Below are 22,826 nucleotides of genomic sequence, written 5' to 3' on the forward strand. Positions count from 1 at the left end.
CTGGAATATTTATATGTATTTACGTCCCAAATATGACATTTTTCTTGTGATCCTATGGATGGATATGTTTAATAATAGTTTTATTGGATTCAACATCGTCAAAGTAGTAACTATAGAAACCGCAATTTGAAATGTATCTAAGCGTAGGTATTTTTACCATTGGCATAAATGGTATTCAAATATGCCAACATTGAGGTCATATTTTTTTGTGACCCCACGAATTGATATGTTTTAAAATAGCTCCAATTTCATTCGGCATATTGAATTTGATATAAAAAGTACAATTAGAAATTAATCCACGCGTGGGCACATTTTACCAGTGGCATTAGCTTTAGCTCTCTAGAATTTAGAATAGTCGCCCTAGAATTTTAAAGTACAGTATATTCTGTTCTAGAGTCCAAAAGTAAGATTTAGTTACGTAATTCAAACATATTATCATAGCATTAATTGATCTCTGCTTTGCCCCAAATTTACCTATAAGCAACTTGAAAATAGTCACAAATACGAGTAATCAATATTTATAAGTATTCATAAAGAAAAAAGAGAAAAGTTCAATAAATGGCACAAACAATGCAAGTATGAGCTGTAAAAATGCATTAGTTGCAACTGTAAAAAAGTTCCTTACATTTCACGCACATGTGCATAAAGAAAGAAAAGATATTGAACATTCTACGTATCATAAGCAAAGTGAATCACGTTCTCATATACTTACAGTTGTAAACCACCCGGAAGATTTGTGACACAATGGGCTGCAGTGATGACGTAGCGATTGTTAATAAGGCTGCCTCCACAGCGATATAGATAACCAGAAGCTCCTTCGCCTGTAAATAGATATTGATTTAGTTGTGAATCAAGATAGAAAAATATTCATTCTTTACAGTATTTTATTTATTAATTTATATTAATAAAGGAAAGAGTCTTTTTTTTTAAAAAAATCGTGTCTTCCTGTATCATCAATCATTTTATAAGCCTTAACATTTTTCTAGTACAACACTTCTAAACTATTCTAATGAACAAAAATTTGATGTCAGTGATAGTGTGGTCTGTTAACAGGCATACAGGGTCTTATTTGATATCGAATCACGAGAAAATGGTTTGAAATGAATTTGGGGCGAGATAATTCCCACCCACCTTGAACTGGTTTTTATCATGTCACTTTGATTAAAATGCGTACCCTGAAGTTATGCGAGAGGAGGTAAAAGTTATGCGAGAAATTAAGTATCTCACGAGTCCGTCAAGTTAAGAAGATAAAACTCTACATTAAAAATAAGCGAACGTGTCCTGGCGTTTTCAAAATTTCCATTTTAAAAGGGAACAAGTAGCCTACTATAATTTTTTCGCCACATTGAAGGGACGTTGTCTGTTTCTGATTGCATCATGGGAAAATAGCCGAATAGTTTGTAATGATTTAAGGAAAACATAATTAGTACCTATCTCAAGGTAGGTTTTTACAGATATAATGTCACTTTGATCAAAGGGGGTTCGGGAGGATAAAAAATTAAGCAAAAAATTTAGTATCTTATGAACCCGTTCTCAAGTTAGGAAGAGAAAACTCGATATAAAAGCTCCTCGTTAATAATAAACAGCAGATTTTAAAATTCTGCATTTAAGGCAGTGAAAGGGCAATTCTGTAACTGTTATATTGAAATCAATGGTGTTTGTAGTTTGTCATCGCATGACGGGAAAACGGCTGAAAATTTGAGATGAATCTTGGGTTTATCCTACCTTAAGGTGGGTTTATCATGTTTCTGAAGGGCTCTAACCAGGAGTGAAAGAGGTTCAAATTTTTCCATAAACACATTCTCCCCGTGCAACAAACGGGCATTTCAACTAGTATTTATATAATACTAGCAGAATACCCGTTCTTCGCACGGAGGCAATACATTTCATTTTGAACATAAAGGGCTGAACTGCATTTAAACTGCATCAGGAGTGTCACTGTTCGTCTCAGCGACCTCAAAAACTGAGTCGACACTAATATCAGTCAATTTCGATCATTTTTGTATATCTTCCCCTCTCACTCCCAAGTTGTGGGGCTGAATTTGGATTTAAATGGCATCGGAAGTGTCATTAATCATCTCAGTGATCCAGAAAACTATGGATTCGACAATAATATTACTCATTTTCGATTATTTTTAAATATCTCCACTTCCCCTAACTTGCACCGTCATAGTGAAATGATAGAAACCATTAGAAGCCCGAACCTCACTTATGTTGAAAATTTGATCGAAATTGGTCGAGTGGTGCGAGAGTTAAGTCACAAATATGGTCACTTTTATTTTTATATATAGATAAGGACAATTTATTTACAATACTATGGTGAGCCTAAGTTCGAAATGCTTTTGAAGACTAACCCAACATGTGAAATGTACAGTGAAATGTACAGTCGATGGGTTCCAAACTGGTCAAGTGTTTATTGTAACAAATTTATTCATGCAAGTACTCTTAGACAGGGGTGCCCAGAAGGGGGGGCTATGACGCAAACTGCGTCATTGAAATATTTGGGGGGGTTAAAAATCTATATAAATATGTTTGATGGGGGGATAAAATTAATCGAAAAGAAGATTTTTTTATGGAAGAACACCTACGGATAGACAATTCGGGGGGATGCGTCATGGACATAAGGGGGGGGGCACCACTGTCTTAGACTGAGCAGAAGTAATAATAAACAGACATTCAAACTGCTGTTCATATGGTTTTATGTCATTACTCTAGAAACAGGGTTATTTAATAGATTGAGACCAGTGGCGTAGCTAGACAAACACCAAGCATTACGTAGCATTATATATGGTGGGCTAAAAGACAGGTGACAGTTGTGACAGAGGAAAGGCTGTTAGGTTGGGGATCCATATTGCCCACAGATGGCACTTGAGATGTTAGACCACCTCCAAACCATAAGTTACCATCATGTCTGCCATATTGGACAGCGTAATCTTCAATACATCTAGTTAGCAATACAAAGATAAGTATGCAATGTTTTATATGTATTTTTCGCAGAAGTGGAATACCACTGACCATTTTTCCTTATCGCTAACCATTCACTAATTATGGCTAGTTTCTTTCTTGTTGATCCCCTAACAACACTTGCTCAAAATGACCATCCTTTGCAACAATGGTGTATGTCACGGACTTGTTCCACTTCTCATTTAGTCAACAAAGTCTGAAGCCACAACAACACAGACATCCTCAAATTTGTTGCACCAAGTGCTGTAAATTCCGAGTCTTGACGGAGTACGCCATGGACGCAAGGTGGTCCTACAAGCAGAAGACCACCGGTATGAGATCCGGAAGCGTGGTGGCCAATCTACAGGCTCCCAATGTCCAACCCACCTCCCAGGGAACTGCTGATGTAGGTAGTTTCTTACATTACGTCCACAATGGAGAGGAGTTCCGTCCTGCTGAAAGAATGTTGCGTATGAGCCATCCTCCGACAAAACTGATGGCAGAATCCCCTCATTCAACACCCGCAGGTATTGGTCGGCTTTCAGTGCGTCATAGATAAGTTGGCTAATAACTAGAGATGCAATAAAGCCGGCCTTTTTGAATCGATGGTTTTTATCACATAAAAAGCCGGCTTTTTTGGGAAAAAACGAGAATTTTGGAAATTTTGGCTTTTTTTCATTTTCATGATTTTTCTATCTAAATAGCTTTCTTATAGTATATTCTATAGTTAGATAAGAATTCCATGACCTAAATGATATATTTCGCTCTGAAATTCACAATCAAGGATGGATGGAGCACATGTTTTACGAATTAAAGCTAACATGAAGAATGTAGTATTTGAGGGCAATTTTAGAGGCTATTTAATTTAACTTTTGAGTTATCGACATTTTTTTCTTCTCTAGATCATTTTAGTTTGTCATCCGTGTTTCATTTCTAAGAGCTTGGTACTCTAGCTTCTAGCGCAAAAGTTAAACTTGCCCGTTTTCTATTTATCCGTCAAAGCGTACGTTTTTCAATATATCCGTCAAACCGTACTTCCACATTTCTGTTATACTGTAGCTGTGAAGTGATTTAGCAATAGTTTTCCGGACACAACCTTGAATACCAATTTATACAAGAAAATCAGTAGCGGATTTAGAAAAGTACTTTAGGAGGGGTTTTTCTGATTGTTTCGTTTTCTAAAAAGTCCTAATTTTATTTGGGAGGAGCTTGAAATTTATGAGTACAGGCATAACTAATATTTCGTTTCGTTTATATATTTAGCAATTATCTTCCGGATGCAACCTTAAAGATCATTTTATACTGAGAATTAGTGGCGGATTTAGAAAAGTATTTTGAGAAGGATTTTTCTTACTAATGTTTAGTTTTTCTAAACATTCGTAATTTTTATTTGACGGAAGCTTAAAGTTTCTGAGCAAAGGCATAACTAATAGATATTTCGTTTGTTGCAGACATTCCGTAACTTTGGGGAACGGGCTTCAGTCCCAAAGACCACCCCCCTAACTTTCGCAAAACCGTCACTGCTGGTAATTAGTAATAATAACGATTTAAAAACAATAAGAAAGGAAGTCGGCCAACTCACAGTACACGCACTATTTCTACATTCACAGATGGAATGAAGAAAAGCTTTGTCAGAATGATCGAATGCTTGTTGAATCCCCGATAGAAGCGCAAAGGTAATCACTCAGTCATGTTTGTTGTGCAGTTGTATTTAGCTTAACTTAAATATATTCCGCAGTCTTTTTTTTTGTGTGTGTGTGTGGGGGGGGGGGGGAGAGTTCCGTAATGATATGTTGAATCTCTCTTGTTAAAAATTCAGAAAACTTGAGGGTTGGGTAAACCGTTGATGGTGGTTATATAAAACTTAACTGTAGAATTTCAAGAATATACAGAACCAAAAGCTCTAAATGTGCAGCCTTTAAGTGTATCATATAAATCTAAGTAATTCTCTTATGGTTTATTTTAAAAAAATGAAATGAAATGAAATCTAAGTTTTACGTTCCACGGTTATGCCGGTTAGGCTCAAGGAGACTGTGATGATGAGAGATGAGTGAAGTGGTGGAATGAAGAAAGTAGGAGGAAACGGGAGAACCCCGAGAAAACCCACGAGCACGGTGCTCGTCCACCACAAAGTCCACACGGCGCGAGCTGGAATCGAACCAGGGACCCCAAACACCGGAGGTGAACGCTCTTCAACTGAGCCTCCGCGCCCCCTTGTTTTATTTTAATTTTATTTTGTTTCAAAAAGAGGGTATGGAATATTTTGAAGTAAAAATACTACATACTATTTTGCTAGTTATTTGTGTATTTTTTAAAAAAGAAGTGTTTACTTTTAGGGTTGGCGAGTTTACACCAACTTTTTTTAATAACTGATTTAAACCAAAATAAATAAATAAATAAAAAGAATGAAAAATGCGAATCGTGTGAACTTCATGCTGACGTTTCCAGATATCAAACCACCTGCAATAGTTTTATTTCCTTTTCACCTTTTAATCAAGGTGTCCCATGTTCAATTCTCGGTCGAACCACAGCCCTTCTTTCATGCGTAAACCAAGTAGCGGTTCGGATGTCAGTTTGAGCGAAAGTATTCTCCTTGATAACCTCGGTATTTCGTAAGGATGTTAAGCCTAAACATACGAAACGAAACCAAATTGTATATTTCTGCATGCCTAAATGCCTGTTGTTTTATAAGTAAGCCAAGATTGCTTAAATATATTTATAGAAATTGGCAAAATTTATCGATTGCCTACGTAGCTTCCAACATTAGCTTGGATTGGACTTTCAATGATATCTACGTACTAAATTTGTTTAGCGTACTGATTATGATACGTCGACCTTTAAGTTTTACATGCAAAGCAATAACAGGATTTTCCCGTTATTGTCTTACATTTCAAGTAATGATGGGATTTTCCCGATGGCTAGGGCGGGAGATTCTCAATTTAAGAAATTTACTGACCGGACTTCTTTAAGCTTATGGGAGTTCTTAAGGCATAACCCCGCTGTTGCATAATAACACCAAGGCGAAACAAACTTATTTCTGTGAATATGTAATATAAATACATAAAGCAAAAAATCTAAATTAAGAAACCTGGTTTAAACCAAAAAAGCCTGGTTTAAACATCCCGCAAAAAGGGTTTTTGGCATTTTCAAAAACAACCGTTCTTGCCAACTCTGCTTACTTTTGTATATACGAGGTTAAAAAATTCTTATTATATACATTGGTTAATCCTGTGGAATTCATAATGTAAATATGTTGAAGAAAAATTGTTTGAAATATATTTTCGAAATTCATAGTTTATTTTCGAGGTTTTATATTATTATCAGCATCAACCACTAATTAAATGACTTTTTGTGTTATAGAGAAGCGAAACAAAGTCTGCTTTATCAATTTAAAGCAGAATTTTGAAAAAAGCCCAAAATTTCCCAAGCAAAAAAGCGAAGCAGAAAAAACCGAGTTTTTTCCAAAAAAGCCGGTTTTTTCCGAGCCCTTGCATCTCTACTAATAACTCTCGTGCTAAAAATACCACCCCAGACCTATTCGTTACTAACCGTTGCTGATGTATCAATCCAATGCGGGTTACTGACACTTCCGTAGTTGTGGTTTTATTTATTTACTTCTTCGTTCACATAAAAATATGCCTTATTGGAGAGCAACATGTTCAAGGAAAGATCTAGGTTAGATTCCAGTTCCTCCGTTGCCCATTCGGCGACGGTCTGAATCATCCTGTCAAATGCTGGTGCATCTGGATTTTGTGTGGATGCCACTAGTATCATCCGTATGGACGTTTGACTCACTGCACTGTGTGCAACGTTAGAGGTACTTGCTGAAGAATGCGAGAACAGCGGCAATGGTTGACTCATCTGTAAACGTTTCTGGACAACCATTACGAGGTTTATCGGTCACAGATCCCGTCCCCTGGAATCTGCTGCTAACTTGAACTACACCATAGTGAAAAATGGATTTCCTAACGGGTTGTAGCACATTAAACTTTGCAGCCACTACGTGCAATTTCCATACATCAGGATTATCTCCACACGTTTTTCAATCGTCAGCAATATCGTTCAGCTAGTGATAACTGCAAAATTATAACAGGCTATAACAGACCACGGTTGGTGATAGGACAAAACGGTCAGCTGTATTACAGTCCTACAAAAAAAAATGCTTATGTTCGCATGTTGGCTCCCCTGTTGAAAAAATTAAAGTAATGTTCAAAATGACAGACTCCAACATGGCAGCTCTGGTGGTCATTTGTGTTTTAGAGATTACCTAGCCCCCAAACATGTATGAGCAAATTGGATGACTAGGCTGAACCATAGCTGACCATGCGTCTCCGGCTGAAATATGGGCCACTTCATTTTTTGAGCACTTCAGAAAAATCACCTTCTTTTCAGTTTTATCTAATTACACGATATTGAAATGGAGGTGACATTTGCTAACATAAAAAGGAAAAAATGAAATGAAATCTTTGGGCTTTATGCAAAGTCATTTTGACGTATGATTAGCGTCATACTAAAGACCTAACTACTGCAGGAAGCATATGTTAATCGAACTCTTTAGTATGGCAAATCAAGCGTCAGAGCTGCTCTCCATAAGATCCTTTAAGTTTTACGTCCCACGAATATGCCGGCTAGGCTAAAGGAGAGGGTGATGATGAGAAATGAATGAAATGGTGGAATGAAGAAAGTGGGAGGAAACGAGAGAACCCCGAGAAAACCCATACACACGATGTTTGTCCATCACAAAGTTTACTTGGTGCGAGCTAACATAGAAAGGAGCACTAAGGATCTCAGCGGGTACACAGCCGATGAAGACCTATTGCCGACCCGAAGGCTCACCGTTAAAGTGGGTATTGCCTGATCAATACCATGGCTTCTAGACATCATAATTTTTGAATTTCTGCCAGTATAAAAGAAGTAATTAGCCATGTTGATGATTTTTTTCTAAATCTCTATTCTTGTTCTGTTGTTAAACACAATATTATGAAAATAGGAAACTCTCGCCTCCCAAGAATTAAGACAATCTGCAGCTAGGGCTGGCTGTGTTCCTAAGTTTCAAATATACAAAAGTTTCAGTAATTCAAGTCCGCTTAAATAGGCACCCTATCTCTTTCAGATTTCACCAAAGTTGTCTCAATCTCTGTATATCGTTTGTGCACAAAGCAAGAGCGCTGATTTTTCTGTAAATTTGGGGGGCCCATTCAGATGCAGAAGGTGTATATATATATATATATATATATATATATATATATATATATATATATATATATATATATATATATATATATATATATATATTAGGATTTTAAGACAAATTGCACTCAAATTATGCCAAATATTGTATATTCATAAATACAATAGGGGCCCACATGAGCTTTAGGGGGGCCGCCCCCGGCCCCTCCAGGATCGGCATCATTGGCACAAAGCAATTTAAAGGTATTCAAAAATTAATTTGAAGGGGCCATCTAAAATGCAGCCCTTCACCCCTGCCGACTGACGGCAAAATGGTCTTAATTATTAGTGCATCGTTTCTGCTCGCAAACTTTTCATTTGACCATAAACGGAAGAGTGACATATTGACGTGTATAATTTAGGTGCCAACCCGCACTCCACCCCCATCAATGCTGATTGGTGCCAAAATGATCTTACCAGTCATTGATTGATTGATTGATTGATTGAGTTTTACGTTCCGTTCAGCAGCGAGGCTATATGAGACGTGGACCTATTGATTAACGTGGAATCCGAACCACATGAGCTCCCACCGGGAATTGAACCCGGGTCTTCCGCGCCGAAGGCGCGTACGCTAACCACTTAGCCACGAAGGAGCTCGATCTTACCAGTCAGTCGTTAGTGTACGTAATTTTCGTTTGTGTACGAAAGGAACTGAAATATTGGCGTATCTACTTTACGCGGAATCTACACCACCTTCGCCACTACTGCAGGTGCAAATTCCACTTATTTTTCAGTGATTAGTGCCACATTGGCGTTCTAGTTTGATCGTTAATGCACACAAAAGCAAGAAAAGTTCCGTATTAATGATACTATTGTTTCGTACTAGTACTGTGTTGGTATTTAAGTGCTCCAAATATGACACCAGTGGAGTAGGTATATATTTTTTTTAGCATGCAGTACGTACTTCTTTATTTTGTCATTACATTTCAACATTTAATACTACGTAGATATATTTCTTTGGATATGGATGCTTATTTTTAATGTAGAATTACTTATTGTGGTTTTATCTGAACCCACTAAAAGAATGGAACTCGCTCTAAGAACATTGTAGGATAGGAAATCCCACACGTTATGTCGTCTCCCCTACAGAGGGCGTAACTCTCTCTGGGTAAGTATCTAACATAAGCTAGTTGACAAAAAAAATAATCTTTACTGATTTTATCATACAATAAGAAAATAGGTAATAGACCCTAACTAAAAAAACACAAAAAATAGATTAACTAAAAATGACATTAAGAAATATTTATAAAATACGCAAACCTGATCAAATTGGTCATTAACCAACTTTTTAAAACGATCTCTCTACTTTCGTTAAATTTAAATGTGCAAGGAGCTCTGAGTAATTTAAAATTTTAAAATGAACTATCTACATCATCAGTGACTCGGGTAATTGAAATTCTAAAAGACACGCCTTATAAAACATTATGGATTGAATTGAACTAGTATTAATGTTAAGACCTAATTGAGCAACGAGTCTTCTACGAAATGACTTAGCCGTGTCAACACTCATTAGCTTATCGAAGCATAGAATCGCGGCACTAGAGGTGAACGCACTAACCACTTCACTACGGCTACTCAGCAGAATGTTATGTTTTCGGATTGGTAAGGTCTATATTAAGGTGTGTGAACTTACTTCCACTTGGAAAACTTACAATGGGATTAATGTCATTGGTTAGTGCATGGTTTGTGTTCGTTTCTGTATGAAACTTCATCATTTGTGCTTCCTTTAGTTCCGAAGATATAACCCAAAACTGGTAGAGGGCCAGTAGCCTCGCTCTCGTGGCCTCCAAAAATTAACCATGAAAATACTGCCATTCGTTTATGCTCTTTTCTGCGGGAAAACCCCACCTATTTTGCTTTAATAGTTCATGAGGTATAAGCCGAATAAGGAAAGTATAGTGGATTCAAATTATTGTTATTTCTTTTCAGATGGAAAGTTTACATTGTTCACTCACTCGAAGTACTACTGATAGAATTTAGTAGGATATTATTGGTTATTGCATCATTTCTGCTCATTCATGCAAGAAACCACGTCGTTTGTGCTTTATGGAAATATAAGCAAAATTCTGGTTGTGATTGCTGTGAACGTTTTCCCTCCCCCACTAGTGTTTTGAAGCACAAACGACAAGATTTCATGCACAAATGAGCACAAATGGTGCACTGACGAATGATACTACTTTTATTGTTAGTTCTTGAAGGGGATCTTTGGAAATATTAAAACAAACGATGGGGTTTCGAGCACAAAATGATGCACTAACGAATGAAACTACTTTCATTGTTATTGCTTGAAATACACAAGTCAGATCCAACCAGGTTTTGCGTGTATCTCCGAAAGTAATGAAGCAAACATTATACAATTTCGTGCACAAACGATGCACTAACGAATGGCAATATTTTCATCGTTAACGCTTGAAGTTGGCGGCGACCAGCGTAAATTTGCCTACCAGTTTTATGCTTGAATCTCCTGAACTAATGAAGTACAAACAATCGATTTTCGTACATAATACTAACTAATGACACTAATCCCATCGTTAGTGCTCCAAATACGGGTGGGGACAAGATCATGTACTTTCTATATCGAAGATTGGTTCTATAAAATTAAAATTGTAATAGTTATGGATATTTGAAATGAGTCTTGAAATTACAGTTATCCTTTCTACTTATTCCGTAGATTGGAAATCAAAAATGTCGATTCTTTTAAATAATTATTTAGTTTTGTTAAGATAGAAAATGATAGAACATTTCATTTGCTTCAATTTTTCAGTGTATTTGTGGGGGGAGTCACTGGTTCAAATTCTGGGGGTTTGAGGGGGACATCTCCCCTCAAATCTTGGAACTGGGGGGACTGTCCCCCCAATAATCCGATTTGAAATGTGTTTTTTTGGGGGAATTGTGATGATTTGTGTCCGATTGGCACAAAGGAAAGTGAGATGAAATTGATGCCCCCCCCCCCCCCAGAATAAGCCTCAAATCTGCCCGCTTCCCAGTGTTGAAGACAACTCTTCTTCCTGATCCTCCACAGGATTGTTTTTCAACTTCACAAATATTTTGAGCATCGCTTAACAACAACAAAAAAAAGGAAACTGTTTTACTTTCCCCCCCCCCAATGTTGAAGAAAGATTTGCGCCACTGGGGGGAGTCGTGCAACATTTCATTATAAAAGTACATAGCTGTGAATTGACGCGGAGTGCAATAAATAAGATGATCCAGTGAATTAAAGAAAAGGTAAGCAGAAAATAAACTGTAAAGTTGTCGCTTTTAAAGATATTTGTAGATTTTTGGCTGTATATTTGCAAGGTCGTTGGATCAATACCTGTGGATGAGCTTTCTGAGTCAATTCTATCCTTCATACCATCAGGAGAAACACGGGATGACACCTTGAATATTGTTTGACTGCTACAACCCAATTCTTCCCTATTGCTTATCGTGAACTTGGCATGCATGTAACCTTGGCGACAGATAAACACACATCCATTTCATAAGCGCCAAAGATTTATCTATCTTAGGAGCTTATTGTTTGAAATACGTAAGTTTTGTTGCTTCGTTCTATAAGGGGATTCAAATGAAAAACGTTTGATACATTGGTGAATACATTTATGTGATCTATTTTCAGAATTCACTGTACTAGGGAGCATATATGTTAATGTACAATACAAAGCACTGACCACTTGTCCATGTTTTGTATCTTTTTGAGAAATAAACGGTAAAATATGCCTTTCATTATCCGAAATACTCGAAATAGAAGCCACGTGCCGTCCTACAATTTCTAAGAACAGAAACGTGTCAACTCGTTGTGATGTTTAGACGAATGATGAAGCAAAAGTCTCGAAAACAACTTTCATAGATTGGACCAGAGTATTCCGTGAAACCTTGAAGAAGCAACAAACAAGCCTCATCAAGGTGGAAAAAACTGTCATACGGTTCCAACAGACAGCAGCCACGTCTGTGTTTCGCTGTTTTCGTTTTGATGCACAAACATAGAGGAACGATGCACTGCAAATTGAGACCATTTTGCCACCAATCGGTGTTGATGGGGTGGAGAGCTGGCGCCTAAAGTAGGCACGCCAATATCTCAGTCTTCCTTTTGTACACATACGAAAACATTGATTGCACAAACGTGCACAGGAGTGCACAAACAACGCACTAATGATTGAGATCCTTTGGTGTCGATTAGCGAGGGTGGGGGTAGCTGCCGTTTAAACAGCCCTCCAAATTAATTTTGAATAGTTGCTTAATATATCGCTGAAATGATCATGGAAAACAAACAACTTTTGTACAAGAAGGTTTTAAGGTAGAGCACCGTTTACGAAATGGTTAAAATTTCGTTATTAATTCTTGCATAGTCAGATAAATTCAGGTAAATTGTGGCTATTTCGTAAACTGTATCTCAGACGAAACACTTCTTTCTACAAAAATTATTTGCTTTTCCGCGATCTTCCAATGATGTAAGAAAAACCAGTGCGTACCTTGCTCCTTAGAAGTTTTGGATAACCCTACGGGGGTACATTGGAGGGAATCATTGGGCAAGCAGAATGTCTTATTTGATACGCTATATCACATTTCCCTAGCTCACTTTCTCATTCATTCTTTTATCTCCACCTGTTTGTAATTTATAAGCATTGGACGTTTTATTTCAAACATCCAGGGTTTGTTGCAAACTTGGAAATAATTCATCATAATCTAATAATAGTTGCATGCTTTGTACTTACGTACGTAACCAATACGAGCTATCCACGGATAAGATCCAAGATCTGCTTCTTTTCCTCCAATGATCCGTTCATCAAGAAGGCGTCCGCATCTCTCAGTTGGAAGCAACTTCATGTTGTGATGACTGGTTAGAACTGTAGAATTTGTTCTTGGATTTGTGTTGGGTACACTTGGGGTAAAATCACTACCAGGTGGAAACTTTGAGGACGCCTCTGTGGCACTTGGTACTCCCGGTGGAGGTCTAGTTTCACTTGAAGGTTTTGATTGAAAATCTGGCCTAATAGAAACACCTGGACGATTTGCTGGTATCTCGAACTGTGGACGTCTCGTAACGTTGTATACTCCTGGGCTGAATGGTGGTTTCCCTGGGAAACTGTTGGGTTCATCTGGATGAAATTGAGGTCTTCGTGGTTTGTGTGGCTTAAAATCTGGCTCATTTGGGATATTTGGATATGTTGGTGGTCTTCTAGGATACTCAGGTACATTTGGTTTAAAATTTGGTCCATTTGGTATATTTGGTCTAGGTTGTGGAGTTTCAGGATTTGGTCTGGATTGTGGACCTTCAGGATAAAAATGTGGTCTCTTTGGATAATGCGGATAAATAGGCTTATTCGGATGACTATGAACAAAAGTCGGTCTGGTCGGCGAATGAGGTAGAGATTGTGGTTTATAAGAGGTATATGGACCGACGTGCACGGGAGTGTTAGAAGAAAAATTTGGTCTTTGAGGAAAATGAACTTTTGGATTCTCAGTGAAGCCATTTGGTGTATTTGGTTTATAAGCAGTCCTTGTGTTCGGTGGATAATAACCCTCACTTGGTATGTATCCACTTCCAGTTCTTACACCATGTAACGAACAACACACGAGAGGGTTAACACCATCGAACCCACACGTAGCTTTCTGAACTACTTGTAAGTCTGATGCAGGTACTGGATGTTGTTTTAGAAGTCGAAGAAGCTGTGGGCAAAAGCGAATGTCCATACAACTTCCTGGAGTTCCGTATTGAGTCACACATGCTTCTCGGTTAACCATACGAGAAGATATTCTTGTAATATCCGGAAAGATAAAGTCTGGTCGGTGGCCAGCTCTTGAAGGCCATATCTTTGGCTGCACGTTCTCTGGAGGAAATAAATCTGCAAATAAATAAATAAAGTGAACGTTATTACACATCGGTCATAATGGACTGTGTGTATTCATGAAAATTTATATATGTACAAAACTTTAAAAGGGAAAATTGATTATAGTAATGTCTAAACAGATCGGAAAATCTTATTCTATTCCGTAAAGAAGTTTATGCCAGAAAGTGTCACGTAAAACAAGCGTTGTTAATGGAACCAACAACCGTAAATGGATTATTTTACATTTCGGTTCCGGAACTTGAACCGATGTTTCTAAAGAAATAATTCCGGATGCGGTACCTAGAAAGATTTCATGATAAAACTATTTAGTACTCGGTACCGAGACCAATTTTCCAACAACCGAAACCGATCGGTCCCGGAACCGGGTTCTGGAACCGAAGCTAATATTGAAAAATGAAATCTTTCAGTTTTACGTCCCACGGTTATGCCGGTTAGGCTAAAGGAGACCGTGATTATGAGAAGTGAATGAAATGGTGGAATGAAGAAAGTGGGAGGAAACGGGACAACCCCGAGAAAACTCAGGAGCACGGTGTGTCCACCACAAAGTCCACACGGCGCGAGCTGGGATCGAACCAGGAAACACCGGAGGTGAACGCTCTATCACTGTCACCGTGCCCCCGAAGCTAATATTGAAGTGGAAGCGAAATTACAGAGAAAAAAAGAAATAGGTTTTGTAACGAAACCGCTGTAGCTAGTTTCCTCGAGTTATCATTTCATAGTACTCAACATCGTTTGCAGCCTATAACGATCTCGAGCTAACGATATTTACAAATAATCATGTTAAAACAATTCAGTTTTCTTCTGAAAACACATTGAATTATGGTTTCCGATTTTGTGAGGCCCGAAGCACACACATTTATTGTTTTCGTTTCCATGAACAAAATTATATCCACGAGTGAATTTCCATTAAAAAAAAAAAAAAAAAAGCGAAGCATGTCGAATGTAAACGTTCTTTTTTTCTTAGATTCCAGGATCGGCACTAGAAATATTTTTGGTTCCGTTATCCTTAACAGTTCTATCTAAGATACATCTGTGCAGTTCGTTAGACATCGTTTGATAATTGTGTGTCAACCACCGCATTAATATACGAGTTAATCAGTATTTGAAAGACAAGTATTTGCACAATTAATTCTCTAGATGTCTCTCAAGTTGTGCTTTTTCTGCTCCTCTAGCGGAATTATTCTTAACTATTACAGAAATCGCACAAACAAAACAAATCGCAGAAGAAATAAACAAGTTTTCCGATTGCAGGGGAAAATGGTCGTCGTCCTTGACTTATTTATAAAATATTTATAATAAATAGACACTGTATTTACTTAACATTTAATCTCAAATTATCTTAAATATGTTCTCCCCTCATTCTTGGTCTAAACAGCAATTAGTATACTTTTAGAAGAGAAAACTTAGCTAGGTTTAAACTCCAAATTTGATTGCCAATACAGTAGAGCGTCGATTACCCGAAGTAATTGGGGGACATGGGTGTTCGGAAAACTGGTTTGTTCGGATAATCGAACTGTACATGTTTATTTGCCAAAAAGAAGTACTGTACAGTAAATTTATTCATAAAAAGAAGTGTGCTGATTGTTGAAACACAGCAACTGGCGGCTTGGCCGGTCAGCAGCGCCTTATGAATGCCCCATTAGAAGCAATGTTCCGCCAGCGGTGGCTCAGTGCGGCGACTACTGTGGGAAACTTGGTTTGGGAGTGAGGGGGATGATGGACGGTAGGGTGGGAGAGTAACAGGTGCGAGCGAGTACACAGTTCGGTTAAGCGGTCGTTCGGTTGACCGACGTTCGGATGATCGACGCTCTACTGTAATTTAGAAACCAAAGATCTATACTGGAAACTATTTAACATGATTAGCAATGTAAGTAAGGAAAGATGTGGCGGTACGTCTAAACCAAGTTTGGTCAACAACAACGTACACAATACAGAGTGGACCATTTACCTTTAAACGCCCACGTAAATTTTCATCTAGTTGATAAAAATCGATGAAATTTTGTCGATATCGACAGTAGAACATTATTTTACACAGTTTGCAATACCGTTTGCCAACCCTACATTAAAAAAAAAGGCTACATCAGGTTGTTACATATTTTAAATCTGCGTGAAGAATATATTGCAATTAATCTGACGCATGTAACGTAAATTGGAGACCGTGGTTGGATTTATATAAGTCTTGTGTATTTATATTAAAAATTTCAAGTCATTACCTGCAATACTTTGTTAGAAATTACCATATTAAATTTTACATGTTATCAAATGGAGAGTTAGAAACCTAAGCGAAGAGGTATCAGATCCCCTTAAACAAAAACTCACATGTATGTTATTCAGTATTATACAAACTAATAACGCTACAGTATCACAAATATTCGCAAATATCCCAATTTTCGAAACTTCCAGAACAGTAACAACGCAAGTCACACAAACGTGTCAATACGCATCGGAATCATCTTAGTGTTGAATATTATTACATCAGTCGAATTAGGTACCTCTCGTGGACATAATTGGTAATGAATTTTTCTCTTCGCAGGATTGTTGTAATAGTGGTACTAATCAACATACTAAAAGTCCCGAAGATCCGCCTTGTGCTAACTCCACCATCTTGGAAAATGGCGGACGATCACAAATCGTCATTCGGTTTTTGGCTAATCTCTCGAAAATGGTTAATTTTAGAAAGAAAATGAACTAGACCAATTTGAAAGAGCAGAAAATTTCCTATTAGATAAAGCTTTTATTTTTCTCTCAAAAGCATTGTATCACCATCCACACAACATTTTTGATGAGGTGATGTGTGGTGAGCACATCAGCACCCCTCGAGATATATTTGATTTTTTTCCTTGCTCGTAAGTAATGAAATTTTCTCTTCACAATATTGTTGTAATTGTGGTCCTCATCAACATACTAAAATCCTGAATGATCCGACTCATTCTGACGCCGCCATCTTGGGAAAATGGCGGACGATCAGGCACCTTCACTTGGTTTTTGCTAATTTCTCGAAAACGGTTAAGTTTAGAAAGAAAATTAACTTGACCATTTTGAAAGAATAAAAGATTTTCTATTAAATAGAACTTTCACATTCTTCTTCAATACTCATGGTTCTCCTGAAATCGTAGTCAGTTTCCTGTCTTGAAATTATAAATCAGTCGAAAATTGTCTGTTACCCGAATATTGTATTTTCTACAGAATAATTGACTATTATCATCTCCAATTTATTTTTAATTATAAAGGATGAACTGTAGAATATTTCTTGAGTATTTGAGCGTAGAGAAATGTTCCCTTCCTTATCTAGTCAATCACCTTTGCTAATAAAGATAGGCATATGTTTTACGCTTCGTGATTTATAAATCGCAAGCGCAGACATTACTTGGGATGTTTATAAGGCCTCACCACCTTTACCATACTGGGAGGTAAGGTCAATTGGCGCGTTTGATGTTAGTACGGAGTTAGTGTCTGATGAAGACAACGTTAAGTTGTCCAAACCGTTACACTGTAATTTAGTTTTTAATAAGCAAGTGTATGTACTCTGGTCAGAAGTGTTTATTATTTCTTTAGTGAATTCCAGAGTCGTGATGGATAGGATTACATTTATCTAATTTGTCAGCTCCGTATAATCCAAGGACGAACATTTCTCCTACTTCACAAATCTCATTCTTGGTAGCATCAGGATTATTGAAGATATTTACAGCATCTCGAATATCTTATCACTTGTTAAGTAGTTCAATTGTCTTGGTCTTTCCTTTGTGAAAGAAGACTGAAACATTACTGCATAAGGAAGTGTTCTTTGAGGTAAGAGTGCTTCTCCTTCAGTTACGTGACAGAGTACGTTTTAGTCGGTACCTGTCCTCTTCCTGGCTTAACGAAGATTACATCGTTCCCATCAGGAGTTAAGGAAATTAAAAGAACTAATAAGTCAATGTCCTCACTGACAATTGAGGAGTTTGATGTAATAAGGGCGTAAGTCTGCAACATGCAGTTGGGGGAAAAACGATGTTGAAAATTTAAGTAGTGTATTTTTCTTACATAAAACAATGTAATATGTGGCATTTTATTCCGATATTGAATTGAAATGTTACCTGGAGGCTAAACAAGCATGGCAAAAACCACAAATGCGTTTTATGCAAAAAAAAAGGGCGTAAATTTGCTTACGCCCTTATTGCAACAAACTCCTCAATTGTAGTTCGTTGTGACTTTGCAACCTTTATAGCTGTGTTTACAATTAGTGTGTCAGACTTGTCTTCAGCTTGCAAGGCGCTGATGTAATGATTTTGTGATTCTTCTGTTAGTAAAGCAATAAGTTTAGACTTGATTTTTTCGTTAGAAAAAAAATTCTTGTGAAACTGTTACTTGGTGTCCTTCTTCACCTCGTAGTCTGCACATCTTTTTGTGGCATATCTCCGAGCTCTTACAACCCTTTTTGTGTTTTTAGTAGTTTCACCATACCCATCAAATACCACACTGCAATTCAAACCATAATTATTTTTAAGGTGAGCAATGTGAGTAGAAAGGATGTCTTGAATGTGCCTTGACGAGGCCAAGCACATGGTGAAGTATAAAACCACCATGATCAACAAATTTACATTCGTTAGGGTGCAGTGTCTGCGGATCCATAGTGTCGAAACATGAAAAGAGGCTTGATTTGAAACATTTTCTCGTTCATCAAATAGGGATTGTGATAAGGAGGAAAGTTCGCATTTAAAACAGTTCTTCAGTTGGCTGTTGTTGTGAATTGTTTTTATGATTCTTTGTGTGAACAATAGCCATACCGAACACAAGCATTTTCCGTAGGCCAAAATTCTACACATGAGCACGATGTAAACAATCGATAGTTCAAATCTGTTTCAAGAATTCTTGTTCTTCTTTGTCTCAGTCTTTTTCCACTTATCTGGAGTCGAAATTTCTGATGAGTCCGCTCTATATACCCCTGTTTCGGAATTTTTCTCCTGTTAAACCTTCCCCCTTAAAGTAATTCTTTACCAATGTATGTTATAAATAATAAATTATACATTTTATTGAAATCAGTATCAAACTGGAATCAAGAAAGCTACAAAAAAGCGGCGAGGACAGCCGATGTGCTGACCAGACGACATCTCATCAAAACTCCTAATGATCTGCGATGATCCTTCGAATCTCTAAAAATATAGACTTTAGTTTAGGAGTTGAATAATGATCATATTAATCCCTAGAACATTTCAATAATCCTGCCAAAGTAACAATTTTTAAGCAAATACATAATTTGATGATCCGAAAAGTGGCAATATTTTTTTTTTTAGAGAATTCTTACCTGTTGAGAGAAATGTAAAAGTTCTATCTAATAGGAAATTTTCTGCTCTTTCAAATTGATCTAGTTCATTTTCTTTCTAAAATTAACCATTCTCGAGAAATTAGCCGAAAATCAAATTAAGATTTATGATCGTCCGCCATTTTCCAAGATGGCGGAGTTAGCACAAGGCGGATTATTCAGGACTTTTAGTATATTGATTTGGACCACTATTACAACAATCCTGTAAAGAGAAAAAATCATTACCAATTATGTCCACGAGCACCATATACAAGAATCCTAACTCGACTGGCCTATATGATCATATGATGATGTAGCTATTTCTAACAAATAAGAACGAAGTTACAAGGGGCTAGAAATTGTAGCTGGTCATAGCCTATCTCTCATATTTCACTTAAGAATATATACAACTAGCATCAATTAGCCGTTTCGCTGGGTTAAATTAAGAAAAAATAGTAATATGTTTCGTTAGTCAGGCACTTTTCACTATTACTAAAGCACTCCTTGATATTGTTCATTTTCGATGATTTTTATATACCCCTCTCCTCCCCACGTTGCGAGGCACAGCGCCGGAAGTGTCATTGTTCATCTCAGCGACCCCGAAAAGTATGAATTTGACACTGATATTGGTCATTTTGATATTATATATATACCGTGGAAGAGAGGTAAAGCGCTAATTTGGGACTTCACATGTTCAGATACGTTCGCTCCTTCCAATCTCCCCTTTTCTTCGATTCAGGCGGGAAATATAGCCAGCCGAAATGAAACGGAAAAAAGGAGAAAATACAGTAATTTTGCGGAGAAATATCATTTTGTAGCTATCACTATTAAATCCAATGGTGCATGGTGAAGGTATTAACTTATATAAAAGAAATAGGCAGACGGATCACGCAGTTATCTGGCGATGACAGAGCAGGCACCTTCCTCATACAAAGAATAAGTATGGCAGTTCTAAGAGGCAATGTCGCCTCAATGCAGGGTACCATACCCAAAGGCAGAGAACTGGAAGAAGTATTCCTATTGTAAGAATATATTTATTCCATTATGTTTTTATTTAATGTTACCATTTTATGTTCATTCAAATATTTTCCATTTGTTTGTTTTTCATTTCGTTTTGCTGCTTTCATCAGTGTAAAAGTTTTAGGATTTGCTAGATTTACTTATTGTGTTGTTAAGCTTAGACTAGAAATATTGTGGACACAGAATATTTGTAAAATTTCGTATTATGAAAAGCTTCACTACAATATGCAACAATAAAGATAACCAAAAAATTCAAAAAAAAAAATATGATATATCCCCTCCCACAATTTTTGTGGGTCTGAATTTGGATTTAAGTGGCATCAGAAATGTCATTGTTCATATCAGCGACCTCAAAAACTATAGATTTGACACTAATATCGGTCATTTTCGATCATTTGTAGTATCGGTCATTCCCGTCCTTTAAGCTCCATCGTCAAAGTGATATGACAAAAAATCATCTCATGTTCGAACTTCATCTAGGTTCAAAATTTGATCAAGATCGGTCCGGTGATTCAAGTCAAGAGCTATTAAGTTTTATTTATATATATCCCCCTCCTACCTCCTCCCCTAAGTTCTATCGTCAAAGTGAATAGATAAATACCATCCCAGACCCGAACTTCATTTATGTTGAAAATTTGATCGAGATCGGTCCTGTAGTTAAAGCGTGATGTATTCACAAAGACAGTCACTTTTATTTTTGTTCTTTTTACATATATCTCCCCCCTTCCCTAGGTTGCACCGTAAAAGTGAAATAATGAAAACATCTCAGGCTCGAATCTTATCTATGTTGAAAGTTTGATGAAGATCGGTCTGGTGGTTCAAGAGTTATTAAGTTTTACTTATTTTTATAGATTTCTCCCCTCCCCTCCCCTAAGTTCTACCGTAAAACTGATATGATAAAACCCACCTCATGTCTGAACCTCATCTATGTTGAAAATTTTGTTAAGATTAGTCGGGTGGTTTAAACGTGATGAAGTCACAAAAACAGTCACTTTTATTTTTACTTTTTTGACATTATTATATATGTCAAAAAATATATATATCCCCCTCCCCCTCCACTTTGTTGCACTGTAAATGTGAAGTGGAGAAAACATCCCAGGCCCGAACCTTATCTATGTTGAAAGTTTGATCGAGATCGGTCGGGTGGTTCAAGAGTTAAGTTTTAATCATTTTCATATATTTCCTCTCATCCCCTCCCGTAAGATCTACTGTCAAAACGAAATTATATTTAAAAAAAAAAAAACTCTCCAGGTTTGAATTTCATATATGTTGAAAATTTGATTGAGATCGATAGGGTGGTTCAAAAGTAATTAATTCACGAACTTAGTCACTTTTATTTTTATATTTATTGATTTTTGTGCATCTTCCCTCCATCCCCTCCCCTACGTTGCTCTGTCAAAGTGAAATGATAAGAATCATCCCAGTCCCAAACCTCATCTACATTGAAAATTGGATCAAGATCGGTCGGGTGGTAGAAGAGTTATTAAGTTTTATTTTTTTTTTCTGTTCCCCTCCCTTAAGTTCTACCGTCAAAGTAAATAGCTAAAAACACTAGGCCAGAACCGCATATACGTTGAAAATATGATGGAGATCGGTCAAGCGGTTCAGGAGATTAAGTCACAAACATAGTCACTTTCAATTTTATAATATGGATTTCTGTAAATAAAAGGCAATTTGTGTTAAAATTTTATAAAGATATGAATGTTGTATTTTTTTCTATTATTATATTCAGACATTATACTTCCTTCCGGACTTATGATCGTTTTATTACGTAAATATCTGTGAAAAAGGTTCTATCATATGATTCCCCGGCGAAGTTCATGTAGTTTGGATTCCATGTTATCAATTGATCCACATCTTATATAGCCTCGTTGGTCAACAGGACGTTAAACTCAAAATTAATTTAACTGTATCACATGATTCATCTTGTAAATCGATTGTGATATATAAATTGTCGTGTTTCTTCGACGATAAATTACAATATTGGGAGAAACTCTACAAGAAGTAGGAATACAATTAAACGTTAGAAAGGTTTTAACGAGAGAAAAAAACAGTTGATTTATTTTGTTTGTGTGTAAGAGAAAGTAAAACAACAAATTAGTAAGTACAGAAAATTACTACTTCTTAAATCATAATTGTAGTGTAAGCCCGGGTCAACTGTAAATAAAATTTGTTCAAAAGCATTTTCGTGTTGATATGTATAATTTTTCAGTCATTTTGCAGATTATTCGCGGAATTTGCTTATCCACAGTTGTCACGCCTCCCAATTTCGCGGGTAAGCAATAGTTTACTGTATATACTGGAGCTTAAAACACGTTAGATGTCTTGGTTTACAACGATTAGGCAACGACCACAGTAACGGATTGTTGGTGGTGGTGTGTTACGGCAAACTCCATAGGAGCAGTAGAACGGCAGTGTGCATTGAACTGCGCAGACAGTAACAGTAAAATTAGCTATCTCTAATTTCCTAAGGGATAACTTATTGGCGCCCGGTTATGTGGTACGAG

At 37.0% G+C, this 22,826-nt stretch overlaps 1 protein-coding gene across 1 annotated transcript in view; it reads right to left on the reverse strand.

The window, feature by feature from the left end:
* LOC145664392 (uncharacterized) overlaps nucleotides 1-22,826 on the reverse strand; it is a gene marked incomplete at its 5' end in the record, with an annotated part of 44,832 nt that overhangs the window by 18,572 nt on the left and 3,434 nt on the right. Inside the window, 2 exon segments of the mRNA XM_081731055.1 lie at nucleotides 713-821; nucleotides 12,882-14,012. Of these exon segments, the coding sequence (XP_081587181.1) occupies nucleotides 713-821; nucleotides 12,882-14,012 (1,240 nt within the window).

This window comes from Thermobia domestica, chromosome 11 (assembly GCF_964235325.1).
Source record: "Thermobia domestica chromosome 11, izTheDome1.hap1.1, whole genome shotgun sequence".
Taxonomy (NCBI): Eukaryota; Metazoa; Arthropoda; class Insecta; order Zygentoma; family Lepismatidae; genus Thermobia; species Thermobia domestica.